Source organism: Puma concolor, chromosome B4, assembly GCF_028749965.1.
Source record: "Puma concolor isolate L17-30 chromosome B4, mPumCon1.1.hap2, whole genome shotgun sequence".
Taxonomy (NCBI): domain Eukaryota; kingdom Metazoa; phylum Chordata; class Mammalia; order Carnivora; family Felidae; genus Puma; species Puma concolor.
The window spans coordinates 96,580,101-96,594,182 of NC_141673.1; the positions used below are offsets into that span (position 1 = coordinate 96,580,101).

The 14,082-nt window shown below is 41.6% G+C and overlaps 1 protein-coding gene across 2 annotated transcripts in view; it reads left to right on the plus strand.

Annotated features, from left to right (window-relative positions):
- The window catches only part of GPR19 (G protein-coupled receptor 19), a 40,180-nt gene extending 26,860 nt beyond the window's left edge, over positions 1-13,320 (plus strand). For both annotated transcript variants that reach the window (XM_086714060.1, XM_025930635.2), the window contains one exon: positions 11,983-13,320. In XM_086714060.1, the coding sequence (XP_086570186.1) occupies positions 12,005-13,252 (1,248 nt within the window). In that variant the 5' untranslated portion in view covers positions 11,983-12,004 and the 3' untranslated portion in view covers positions 13,253-13,320. The remainder of the gene's footprint in view (positions 1-11,982) is intronic.
- The last annotated feature ends 762 nt before the right edge of the window (positions 13,321-14,082 follow it).

The window sequence follows — 14,082 nt, forward strand, 5'->3', positions numbered from 1 at the left end:
GTATGATCTTAAAATGGATTTATGGAATGATGAATGACTTCATGAAAATGGGCAAAGAATCTCAATAGACATTTCTCCAAACTTATCTATTTATCTAACAACTGGATGTCTCTACTTGGGTATCTGCTAAGAATGTAATTCACCCAAAATAGAATTACTGATTTCCAGCTCCCCAAACTTTTTCTCCCTCCCCCCCCCCCATCGCAGACCCTCATACCTAGGAGTCATCCCTGTTCCCCTAACCCCATCACACACCAGCAGATATTCTTGGCTCTGTCTCCAAAATATTTTCAGTAACCATCTACTTTTCTCCACCTACATTGCTACTAGGTCTAAGCCATCATTATTACTTACTTAGCTTATTGTAATAGTTTCTTAACTGGTGCCCCCACTTCTCTCAGCCACCTACACAGCAATTAAAGTTGTATTTTTAAAACATAAATCAGGTCATACTCCTATCACTCTTTTGCTTAAAGCCTGCAGTGAGTCTCATTGCAATAAGAATAATATCTGTGCCCTGCAATGCCATATGTGATTTAATCCACTGCCTACCTTTCTGATTATATCAGGTACCATTTTATTCCACATTCATATGCTCCAGCTACATAACAAGCTTATTCCTGCCCCAGGGTCTTTGCACACATTGCTTCTGCCTAGAATGTTATTCTGACTTTCCTGTGGCTGGCTTGCCATCACTGGAGTTTCAGCTGTAGTATCACTTCTTCAGAGAACTGTTCTCTGGCCACTCCATCTAAAATAAGACCCTATGTTACGATGATTTTAGAGGCAAGTAATAGGAAACTCAAAGGGGATTAAAGCCATATAGAAACATTGCTTATTTGAGAAGCCTAGTGGTGGCTGTTCTAACATTACCTCAGTGTCAGGACACTGGGTAATATCTTTTTGAGTCTCAGGACTTCCCCTGCCCTTATTACTGGGTGATAAGATACCACCCAGTGCCCCGACCTCTTCACATGACAGTTTACAAAGGTTAAGAAGTAAGGGGCAGCCAGGCCCACAAGATAGAACACTTTCCACATGCCTCTTTCCTCTTATCAAGAGAGAAACATTTTCTCAAGAGCTTCCCAACACCCACCTAGAGATTTCCTCTTGTCTCAGTGCCAGAAGCAATGATGGTGTGACCATCCCTAGCTGCAAGGGATGGCAGAAAGTGGTTATCTTGCCTTTTCAGCCTCTTGAGAGAGGAAGGCAAGGGAGAAGTTGGGAATGGCCATTGGGTAACCAACCAGTCACGTGCCATCCCATTTTTCATGGATCCTTGGTCCCTCATTTTGCTTTATTTTTCTCCCTAGTACTAGCCATTTCTTTACTCTTTATGTATTTGTTTAGCTATAATTTGTTTTCCCTACTAGAGGTAAGCTCCACAAAAACAGGGACCTTGTCTGTCTAGCTGACTTCTATATTTTTAGCAATTAGCACAATCCTGGTTCATATTAAGTGATAAAAAATATTGGGTAATTGTATAATTGAAGACTATTTTGCATATACCATTGTAAGAAAATAGTCATTTCTTAGGGTGATGTTTCTTGATATTTCTTCCCCCCCCCATTTTGTCTGACTTTATAGATTTTGTGTGAACAGTAGAGAGAGGGAGAAGTTCAGTATTATTAACCCTGGAGCTGCATCCCTCCTGCACAGAACTTTACTAAGTGGCAGTGGGGTGAGAGAGATTGGCTAGTGTCCTTTATATGCACCTATAGTGAGATGCTAGGGTAACCTAACATTTTCTCCTGCAACATTGTTTGTAAAGAATTTGGGGAGGACTGCAGCTCATGACCAACAGAAACGTTCATGTGGGGTAGAACTTGGGTTCCTTTCTGTTACATTCTTTTGGGTGTGACATTTATTCCAGTGCTAGCCATTCCTACACAAAACTGTCAAGTAGGTGCTTCTTCACCTTCAGCCTTTCACCCTTCACCCACTCCCTCCCATAATGGCACCCCATCTTTATTCTCTCAGGTGTGACTGTCCTCAAGACTTTTGTTTTGGCATCTCTTCTTTTTTCCTTTCCACTAAGATCATTGATCTCAGAGATAAAAGGGGTCTCTTCTGCTTATAATAGTAAAAATATTTACTCTTTAAGAAGCATTTACATTTTAATAGGGACCTTGACTTTAAAAGAATGATGCTCTAATGGTAAGAGAAGTTGAGAAAGAAGCTTTCCTCGTTCCCAGAAATCACTCCAAGGATGCTGACTCTGTTTATTTCTGATATTTTAGAATTCATGTGAAGGACAAAGAAAGGTAAAGGTGGTAGAAGAGTAATACAGGTCCATGGACAGCCAGTATCCAGACACAAAGATGGTGTGCCCAGACTGCTCTTAGGACACTGCTCGATCCCAGGCTGGAAACAGATTCAAAGGCACAGAGCTGGAAATATTATGGAGGAATATTTATATGTTATATAACATACAATAGAAAAGGGGGAAAGGGCAGTAGAGAAAATTCCAGGTTTAGTAAGCATGTGATACTAGGCGTCTCCGATGGTGGAGGAGAAACTGTTTCACTGGAAATATGAGGTTCTTTTCCAATTATTCAGAATTACTTAATGGAAATAATTTAAGTAGAGTGGATTTCATATGTTTTTGAGAAAGACATTCAATTGATTGTATTACATATTTTGGTTTAAAGTATAGAAAAAGGTTTTATTTGGCTAATCTGTCACTAAAAAAAATCATGCCCAACTTGGAGAAAGGTTGTGTTGATTTATTTGGATCTTAATGATTTTTCCCTTAGAATCAACAATGTGAATAATGATTAGGTGCCAAGGCCCCTCTGCAAAAGCCATTCACTCTTAACACAGTTAAATTATGTGACTGATGTTAGTATTATCACTACAGTATGAGATGTGGTTACTAAAATTTGCTTGTCATATGGCTTTTTTTTTTTTTAATTTTTTTTTCAACGTTTATTTATTTTTGGGACAGAGAGAGACAGAGCATGAACGGGGGAGGGGCAGAGAGAGAGGGAGACACAGAATCGGAAACAGGCTCCAGGCTCTGAGCCATCAGCCCAGAGCCTGACGCGGGGCTCGAACTCACGGACCGTGAGATCGTGACCTGGCTGAAGTCGGACACTTAACCGACTGCGCCACCCAGGCGCCCCTGTCATATGGCTTTTGAGACTTCCATGGGCTAACAGTAGTAAGAGTGCTAATTTTTTTTTTAAGTTTTAAAAAGTTGATATTTAAATTCTGTTTAGTTAACATACAGTATAATGTTAGTTTTAGGTGTACATTATAGTGATTCAACACTTCCATTCATCACAAAGTGCTGATCAGAAGTGCACTCTTTAATCCTCATCACCTAGGTCACCTGTCCCTCCGGCTCCCCTCTGGTAACCATCAGTTTGTTTTCTATAGTTGAGTCTTTCTTGGTTTGCCTCTCCTTTTTTCCTCTTTGCTCATTTGTTTCTTAAATTCTATATATTGTGAAATCATATGGTGCCTGTCTTTCTCTGACTGACTTACTTCACTTAGCGTAATGCTCTCTAGCTCCATCCTTGTTGTTGCAAGTGGCAAGATTTCATTCTTTTTTATGGCTGAGTAATATTCCGTTGTGTGTGTGTGTGTGTGTGTGTGTGTGTGTGTGTGTGTGTGTGTGTATCACATTTTCTTTATCCGTTCACCTATCAGTGGACACTTGGGCTGTTTCCTTAATTTGGCTATTGTGATAATACTGCTATAAACATTTGGGGTGCACGTATCCCTTCAAATTAGTATTTTTGTATTCTTTAGGTAAATGCCTCGTAGTGCAGTTGCTGGATTGTACTAGTTCTATTTTTAACTTTTTTAAGAACCTCCATAAGAGTGCTAATTTTTTTTTTTTTTAATTTTTTTTCAATGTTTATTTATTTTTGGGACAGAGAGAGACAGAGCATGAACGGGGGAGGGGCAGAGAGAGAGGAAGACACAGAATCGGAAACAGGCTCCAGGCTCTGAGCCATCAGCCCAGAGCCTGACGCGGGGCTCGAACTCACGGAGCGCGAGATCGTGACCTGGCTGAAGTCGGACGCTTAACCGACTGCGCCACCCAGGCGCCCCAAGAGTGCTAATTTTTTAAGCACTTGCTATGTGCTAGACACTGCATTAGATCATGTATAGACCTGCACAAGGATAAGGCTTATTGACAATTTTCCTCATACTAGGCAGATTGGTTGGTATTAGCTCATTTAACTCCTGTGCATATATTATCTCATTTTATCTTCATAATAATCAAATACGATAGGAATAATTATCCTTATTTTACAGATAAGAAAACTGGAGTTCAAGAAGGGTTAGATCATTTGTCCTGGGTCACACAACAACTTAGTGAGCAACAAAGGTGGAATTTACACTTGAGCTTTCTGACTTCAAAGCCTTCATACATGTACGCTTTGCAATATTCCTATATTGTGAGATGAGAAGATTTTCAGCACAGGATTATGTTCTGGGTGTAGGTTTGCCAGATTTAGCTAATAAAAATATAGGATACCAGTTAAATATTATATGGGATATATCTATGCTAAAATATTGTCCTTTATCTGAAATTCATCTTTTACTGGGGATCCTGTATTTCATCTGGCAGGCATATCTGGGTGGCACATTGTGAGAACGTGTCTTATCCTCTCTGGTTTTTTTGTTCCCCCACCACAGTCATGCTGGTGGCTACCTGGGCCTTATGTAGTTCCATAAAGCACTGAGCTCAGTGTCCACACCAAAGCCATAGCTCAGAGCCAGAAAGCGAGATAACCATTCAGGAAGCTTCTGAAGAGCCTGTGTGGCCTCCTTAGCCATTTGTAAATTCAGGGATGTAAATTCAGGGCTTCAGGGTATGTTGCCCTGTAAATCCTGCCCTACTGGAGGCAGTAGGCTGGTAAATGTTAAACATCTAGTTGAGCAGGAGAAGAAAAAAAAAACAAAACCTGATTTGTGGTGTTTGTCAGTTTCCATGGTGTGAATATTCCTGCCAAGGCTGATTTATACCAGCATGATGTCATTGAACTTGGAGTTGCGAAGAAATGTGCACAGCTGGCTCTGGGGAGCTCATGCAAGCCAGTCACCCACTACTGTTTTGGGTATTTCTTATTTTCACATATACAGCCTACTAACAATGCAAGGTTTAAGAGCAAATATCTACCACCATGGTATTTTCTAAGTTACAAAAATTAAAATTTAAAGGAGACATTTCCCTACTTGGGGCACTACCATTGATCAAACTTTTCCTCACTTTCAGTTCAAACGGGTTTAGAGTTCTGCTTTCATCCTGTGTTTAAAAGCCAATAACGGTTAATCATGTGTTATAATGAATTTCCAATCATCTCACATTTTTCATTCTGAAGAAAGGCTGTATTTCCAGACCAACATGTCTTACTGTACTTTTGATGCCAAGCCTCTGTGCAGTGTATGGTGGGAGTGATTTTTTTTCCCCCAAATGTTCACTATGTCACATATTTCTGAGCTAGCATATTGAACAGATGTATCTGTGGGTAGGCAAGAGGCTGTGGCGGAATAATTTTACATTCCTGTGTTTGAGGAGTCAAGAAAGACCTATCCATGTACAGCCAGTGTGAACCTCTGAATTCAGATCCAGCCTTTTGTGGCCTCCCTAGGCATGAAGCCCCAGTGGTGGTTAAGAGCATGGGCTTTGGAGTGAGGCAGTCCTGGGGTGACTACTTTATAACTATATGATCTTGGGGAAGAACTTCAGTTTTTTCCATTTGTGAAACATGGCTATTACCTACCTCAAAGGGCTATGTGTATGAAGTACCTGACATATAGTAAGCACAAAATAGATATCAATTCTCAGTGGTGTTAATGCTGTAACTACTGTCATAATTGTAATTAGTCTTACTGCTCAGTAATAAACAACCTTATCTTATGTATCTGCTTTGGTCCAGCAGAAGCTTACCATGGTACAAGAAAATGTTTCAGGTTGGTTTTTTTTTTCCCCAACCAAATCATGTAAAAAAAAAATTCAACATTATAAAAATTCTAGTTTGACATTAAATGTTTAAACAGATTTCAGAAATAAAAATGGTCTTTCTCTATTGTAAGAATGCCTGTGAATCTTTATAATTCCATGGGGGAAAAGAGATCAGTTGTTAGGGTTCTTTGAATCTAGAAGCCGAAGCAGCAGTTGATGCTTGGCAAGGAATGGCCCCTGGTACAACCCTGAAGTAAACCAAGTTTGTCAGCTGTGTGCCTCTGTTCCTCTTTTGGTCCTTTTGTTTGTTTCTCATCTTTCATGCATTCATCCACCTATCAGTGTGATTTTCAAAAAGCTAAAATCATGACTCACTCTTACACAAATAGGGGATGTACGTAGGTCAAAGATTTATCAACTTGCTACTGAAGAAACCAATGAGGTAATAGGGCTGGTTCTAAGAGCATTTGAATAGATGGGTATTTATAGGGTTTTGTTATTGTTATTGTTTGTTTTTTTAAAGAAGATGGACATAAGCTTGCTAGACAGACACAAAACTGATGTCCTACTGAGCAATAAATTCATAACTCTTGGAGTTATTTTTTCTGCTAGACAGAAATCTGCATGTTAACATGTACTTTCACAATGTCTGGGCTTTAGTCATATAGTAAATAGCAAAATCAAGCACAGATACATTCTCCCAGATAATTCAATAATTCTTTGGGGGAACCCCCTTTAACAGTGTCTTAGCATGACATTAAAAAGATATGCTATACTCTCTTTGCTTTATTTTCAAGTATTGGATACTTTTTATTAACACATTTATCCATTTATTTATTCAGTAAACTTTTAGTATCTATATGCCCCAGGGATGCAGAGATAAAAACACAGTCCTTGCCCTAAGGAACTCATAACCTTATGAAGCAGAGCAACATTCAAAATAAAAGTTGCAGGGTGCCTGGGTGGCTCAGTTGGTCGAGCATCTGACTTCCGCTCAGGTCATGATCTCATAGTTCATGAGTTTGAGCTCCACATCGGGCTCTGTGCTGGCAGGTCAGAGACTGTCTGGGATTCTCTCTCGCCTTCTCCCCTTCTCAAAATAAATAAACTTGAAAAAAACAAAAACAAAAAACAAAACAAAGTAAAAATTGCAATATACAGTAACAGGCATTTACCCCAGGCTCCTGAGGGGGGGGATGGAGGTCCACCCAGTCCCTAGCTCTATACCATGTCAACCCATCCACCATTTCCCCACCTGTATATTGCAATAGCTCTCCTAGAGCCTGATAGATGAATGATAGCATATAGAGATATATTCTAATAAGGGCCTTCAGTAGTCAACTCAGTGGGGTGTATCATGTGGCAGTCTCAGAACTGAAGGGGAAGAGAGAGGTGGAGCAGGAAAGAGGTGAATAAGTTTTTCCTGTTGCTGTTAAAATTACTGCATATGGATAACCCAGACATAATAACTAATTAAACAACCCTTGTATTTCAGAAACACTCCCCTGAAGAAGGATTTATTTCCAAATTAATGGGGTAGGCGAAATTTTACTTTGGAACCTGAAATTTTACTTTGGAACCCTAGAATTTAGTTATAACATGGCAGACTATTTTTTGGGGGGTGGGGATTGCAGAAGCCTGTCTGAGGACAGACGTCTCAACTACCTTCACTCTCCCTTAAATGAGAATTCTACTGCATGTAGCAGTCGATGGAGGTGACTTTAGTTTCACAGTCTGTTTTTCCCTGTCTCCATGGTCACCAGTGTTTCAGCTCCATGAGAAGACACAATGACTTTCTATCTCTGGGTTTAATTCTCCTAGCAGAGCCCCCTATGGTAGGAGTCCTACATTTCAGTTCTCTGTCCCTATGGATTTGATTCAGTAAATATTTAATGGGCAATTATTAATGTAAAGACAAAGAATAGCATTCTTCACCTGGGAGCCCACAGTTTGATGGGGGAAGTCAGAAACATGAAAGCAATTCTGAAGCAGGGACTCCTGATCTTGGCTGCACATTAGGATCACCTGGGGGGTTGCACTCCAGGCCAGTTAAATTAGAATCTCTGGGGGAGGACCAGGACATCGGTATTTTTTAAAAGCTCCCTGAGAGAGTCCAATGCGTTGCTAAGCTAGAGAACCATTGTTCTAAAGGAAAGTATACTTGGAAAATGCTGCAATAAAGGACTAACAAAGTGCTGTGTGAACAAGGATACCACAGCCATTCTGGCATTGTTCATACTCTCATCCACTGTTGACCACATTTCAGCCCATGAATGCAGAAAATGTAACCTCTCACTGTAACCTTGGGGAAATTTTAGGTCAGTTTGATTGTAGGACATTTAGAAACTGTGTATACTCTAGGAGGTGTGGTTTGTAGGAAACTATGTCCCCTAAGGGAAAGGGGACCCAAAAAAAGATGACCCCCAAATTCATTCCACGTGCTCTCTCTCTTCTTTGGAATGTTTTTTTCACTCCCTGTCTTCCTAAAGAAGTCCTAGTCTCTAAATCCCCAACTCAAACATCACCTCCTTTGTGAAGTGTCTCCTTTCTTTTTCATATCCCATGCAAAATTGGGTCCTTGTTTTTCTCTGCCACTTAGCTGCTTGCCTTTTTAGCATCAATTATAATTATTACAGAATTTAGTTATGTCAGGCAGCTGTTTATACATTTTCCCTCTTACGGGCTTTACTTATCTGTTTCCCTAGTACCTAGCATAGTGTCTTGTCTTGGTTTATTGAATGAAAAAACAGAGCCGTAGCAGTTGTACGTAATGTCCAAAAAGTCGTGCCATCGTTGGGGAGACCTGGACTCAGGACCTCCTCAAGGCTCCCTCGTCCAATTTCTGAGCTTTAGGAGCCTCTGCTTCCGAGTGGTGGGGCTAGAGAAGTGGGCAGACACACTCGCTGGTGTAATGCAGCTGGAGGAAGTGATGGAAGCCCTCCTGGTGCTTTAGTTGTGGTGGTGAACTTGAGTTTCATCTCCAGAATTTTGCTACAAGGGAGAGAGAAACAAAAGTAAGTTCACAGGTTCAAAGTGTGTGTGTTGACTATTGAAAAGAGGCTATGCCACCAAGTCCTGTTTTATTTACGCTGCAGGCATCCCCCAAAAGTTGAGCACAGCCTGGGAAGATTCCTCGTCTTTTTTACTTTTAAACTTTAAATCTTTATTATATTTTTTTTTTTTAATTTTTTTTTTTTCAACGTTTATTTATTTTTGGGACAGAGAGAGACACAGAGCATGAACGGGGGAGGGGCAGAGAGAGGGAGACACAGAATCGGAAACAGGCTCCAGGCTCCGAGCCATCAGCCCAGAGCCTGACGCGGGGCTCGAACTCCCGGACCGCGAGATCGTGACCTGGCTGAAGTCGGACGCTTAACCGACTGCGCCACCCAGGCGCCCCAAATCTTTATTATATTTTATTTTATTTGTAGGTAATCCCCACACCCAGTGTGAGGCTCAAACTCCCAACCCCGAGATCAAGTCACACTACCGACTGAGCCAGCCAGGTGCCCCTAAAGTTTAAATCTTTAAAAAAATAATTTTTTTTTGGCATTTCGTAGGTTTTACACATATAAAGGTGAAGAGATCATTTCAAATTTATAAGTACAAGGGTCATGCATTCCAGATTTTCTAGGGCAGTGCTAATTTTAGATCTTATATTCTGTTTTCAGACTGCATATCCTGATTTTTTTTAGATGGAGAGTGTGGTTGGTATTCTTATAATATCACCCAGCCAGCCATGCTTAAAAGCCTTCTAGTAGTCAAATTTCTAATTATCTTACATTTCTTTTGAGAAATCACGTAAGGCTGCCTTATGGACAAAAAAGCCTGAAGGTAATATGGGACTGGCATTTACTACATCACACTGAGCTCCAGATTTTTGTTGAATGTGGTTTCAGGGTGAGAACAGTATATATTAACACTCATCCCCCTACCGCAAATTAGTGCAAAAGTCCTTCAAGGAAAAGTCGGCCATTAAGAACTGTTCTGCCATTAAAAACTGTTCTTTCGGGGCGCCTGGGTGGCTCAGTCGGTTGGGCATCCAACTTCAGCTCAGGTCACGATCTCGCGGTCCGTGGGTTCGAGCCCCGTGTCTGGCTCTGTGCTGACAGCTCAGAGCTTGGAGCCTGCTTCGGATTCTGTGTCTCCCTCTCTCTCTGCCCCTCCCCCGTTCATGCTCTGTCTCTCTCTGTCTCAAAAATAAAGGTTAAAAAAAATTAAAAAAAGAAAAAAAGAAAAACTGTTCTTTCATTAAGAACTGTTCTTGGTAGGGACCTGAATGGCTCAGTTGGAGGAGCGTGTGACTCTTGATCTTAGGGTTGTGAGTTTGAACCTCACGTTGGGTGTGGAGATTACTTAAAAAATGAAACCTTTAAAAGAAAAACAATAACAAAAACTGCTCTTTAATCCCACCTCTAAACTTCAGAAACGTTTCTGTGTGAGGCTGGTCAACAGGAGCCCACCAACAGGGACAGGGGGCCCCGAGGGAGCTGCTGGAGGGCCCCCCTGCTGTGCCACAGGCTACATGGGACTGCTCTGGTTATTTTGGACATAGATGCTGTGTTTTCTCTTTCTGCTTAATAGATTCAGACCAAATTAGACCTTAATAATCCAACTACAACCAAAGTCACGCCGATTTTAATTGAATAGCCCACAATTATATAATTGTTTTACCTATTAAAAAGTATAACTTTTATTGTCACCAACTAGTACCCTAAAAAGTTAAAGGCTAAATTTATAATAATCTTCTATATCTAAGGATCATAAGCTTTTACTTATTTATTTTTTTAAATTTATTTTGAGAGAGAAGCATGAATGGGGGAGGGGCAAAGAAGAGGAGAAAGATAATCCCAAGTAGGCTCCACACAGCACAGAGCCCTATATGGGGCTCAAACTCACAAACCATGAGATCATCTGAGGTGAAACCAAGAGTCGGACACTTAACTGACTGAGCCATCCCGGCGCCCCAAGGATCATAAGCTTTTAAAAAACCAGCTGAGGGGCACTGAGTGGCTCTGTCGGTTAAGTGTCCGACTTCGGCTCAGGTCATGATATCGCGGTTTGTGAGTTCAAGCCCCACATCAGGCTCTGTGCTGATAGCTTGGAGCCTGGAGCCTACTCCAGGCTCCCTCTCTCTCTGCCCCTCCCCTGCTCATGCTCTGTCTCTCAAAAATAAATAAATGTTTATTTACCCAGCTGAGTAACAGTTACAGTTGGCTGGTTTTAATCATCCATTTGCCACAAACTTTCTAGTAACCTGGTTACATTCTATAGAGAACATCTTGTATGTTCTTTAGTCAATATGTTATTCTATGAAACAGTAACAGCAGAATAGCCTCAAGTTACATCATTTGTAAGTAGCAAGCTATTAGAACAGGGATCATGTCATCTTTTGGAAGAAGCAAGCTATTTTCAGATGTCATTAAATTAGAAGCTACTTCTGGCTCCTGTGAAAGTGTTACATACAGTTGCTCCCTGCCTTTCATAATGCTTCTGTACTGGAAATTCTGCATAAGTAAGAACGGGGCCATCTCGGGGAACCAGCCAGGCTGTCTGCACAGATTCCTGTTAGCTGTTTCCATAGCTGACATCCATGTGTTTCCATCTGCCCTAGTCTTCTTGTCGCAGCCTCACTGCTTTAGTGTCCTGACATTTAGGAACTTCTCACCTGCTTGCCGTGCATTCCATTTGGGAGTAGCACCCTTACCATGAGCCAGATTTGAGTGCCTTAACCCTTTGTGGTCCCAGCGGGTGAATGCAACAAGGATATGTCTAGGGGTGGGGCTGGGCAGGAGGAGTTCTACCTCACTTGAGTAAGGGTTGAGAAAGGGAGAGGCCAGGGACAGCCTGAGCTGGGATCAGCCAAAAGAGCTCCTAAAACAAAAGAGAAGTGGAACCAGAGCTCCTTCTGGATGGTAGTCCAGGGTTCCTGCCAGTCCACGGGTCCTACTCACTGACAGACGACAACAGTCTCAGTGTCCGATAAGACTGTTAGCCTTAGGAGTCGCTCTTTATAACACCATTTTAACAGGAGGCCTCATTCTTCTTTTCTTATCCAGAACTAAGAGGAAAAAAGTGAATATGGTTTTTGCTCACAGAATGGATAACAGCAAGCCGCCTTTGGTCATCCCCACGCTCCTGGTGCCCCTCCAAAACCACAGCTGCACCGAAACAGCCACACCTCTGCCAAGCCGTGACCTGACAGACTTACATGGGGAGCACGGCTGGATGAGCAACAGAACGGACCTGCAGTACGGACTGAGACCCGGGGAAGTGGCCACAGCCAGCATTTTCTTCGGGGCCCTGTGGCTGTTCTCTGTATTTGGCAACTCCCTGGTTTGTCTGGTCATCCACCGGAGTAGGAGGACACAGTCCACCACCAACTACTTTGTGGTCTCCATGGCATGTGCTGATCTTCTCGTCAGCGTCGCCAGTACGCCTTTCGTCCTGCTTCAGTTCGCCACGGGGAGGTGGACACTTGGCAGTATGATGTGTAAGCTGGTACGGTATTTTCAGTATCTCACCCCGGGCGTCCAGATCTACGTCCTCCTCTCCATCTGCATAGACCGGTTCTACACCATTGTCTATCCCCTGAGCTTCAAGGTGTCCAGAGAAAAAGCCAAGAAAATGATTGCCGCGTCGTGGGTCTTCAATGCAGCCTTCGTGACCCCCGTGTTCTTTTTCTATGGCTCCCACTGGGACAGTCATTGCAATTACTTCCTCCCTGCCTCTTGGGAAGGAACTGCCTACACTGTCATCCATTTCTTGGTGAGCTTTGTGATTCCTTCTGTCCTCATCATCTTATTTTACCAGAAGGTCGTGAAGTATATCTGGAGAATAGGCACCGATGGTCGGACAGTGCGGAGGACGATGAACATTGTCCCGAGGACAAAAGTGAAAACTATCAAGATGTTCCTCATTTTAAATCTATTGTTCCTGCTCTCCTGGCTACCTTTTCATGTGGCTCAGCTGTGGCACCCCCCCGAACGGGACTCTAAGAAAAGTTCCCTTGTTTTCACAGCTATCACATGGATATCTTTTAGTTCTTCAGCCTCTAAACCTACGCTCTATTCCATTTATAATGCCAATTTTAGGAGAGGAATGAAAGAAACTTTTTGCATGTCCTCAATGAAGTGTTACCGAAGCAATGCCTATACTATCACAACCAGTTCAAGGATGGCCAAAAAAAACTACGTTGGCATTTCAGAAATTCCTCCCACGGCCAAAACTATAACCAAAGACTCAATCTATGATTCATTTGACAGAGAAGCCAAGGAAAAAAAGCTTGCTTGGCCCATTAATTCAAATCCACCAAATACTTTTGTCTAATTTCGCAGAGTTCTTTCAATTATTGTTATGTTGCCAGAGATTAAAAAGCTTTAACTCTAAAAACAGAAGCTATTTATATGCATTTTTTTTTCTGTCAACTTTCTGAGGGAAATGTTTTATTTTGTAAAATGCATTTAACTATTGATTGGAATTTCTGTGGTTTTCTTTTGGTTGCCTTTTCTTTTAGGGGAAGCTTTCACCTTGAGCTATAGTTAAGAGTTCTTTTACTCTATTAGTTACGTGCATAAAAGAGAGAATGCGTTCCTACTTTTTAGTTACCATTAAGTCCAAAAAGCATAAACCATACACACAGCCTTTGATTAATGACTCAAATTTGTTTTATTCTGTCTCCTTTTTCTCCTCCCTACTGAAATTTTATAACTATGGGCTTCTGTTCCAAATGAAATCTCCTGTCACACACATTTCAGAGACTTGTATTTCTGCGACTAAGTAACATTGAGGGAGTGTTAATATTGTATATGTTTTTACATTACTTTCTTCCAAGTAATCGCTGTCCGGATCTCCTGTGGAAAGCACCCCGTATGATGGAATACACTGGAACTTTCTGGGAAGTCTTCTGTGATTAAATTTGACTCAGGATTCTTAGGGAAAGAAACTTATAAAATTGCCTAATATCTCTCTCTCTCTCCCTCCCCATCTCTCATTTTCATTCTCCCTTAACCTAAGCAGTTGATGAGGTCTTGAAAATTCCGAGGTCAATATGTTTCTCTCACATCTGTGTCCCATCTGGGCTGTGTCTAGGATGTTTACTTCCCTTCTATGAGTTAAACTCAAGCAAATGAGTAGGTGTCCTTGCTAGGCAAGCCCTT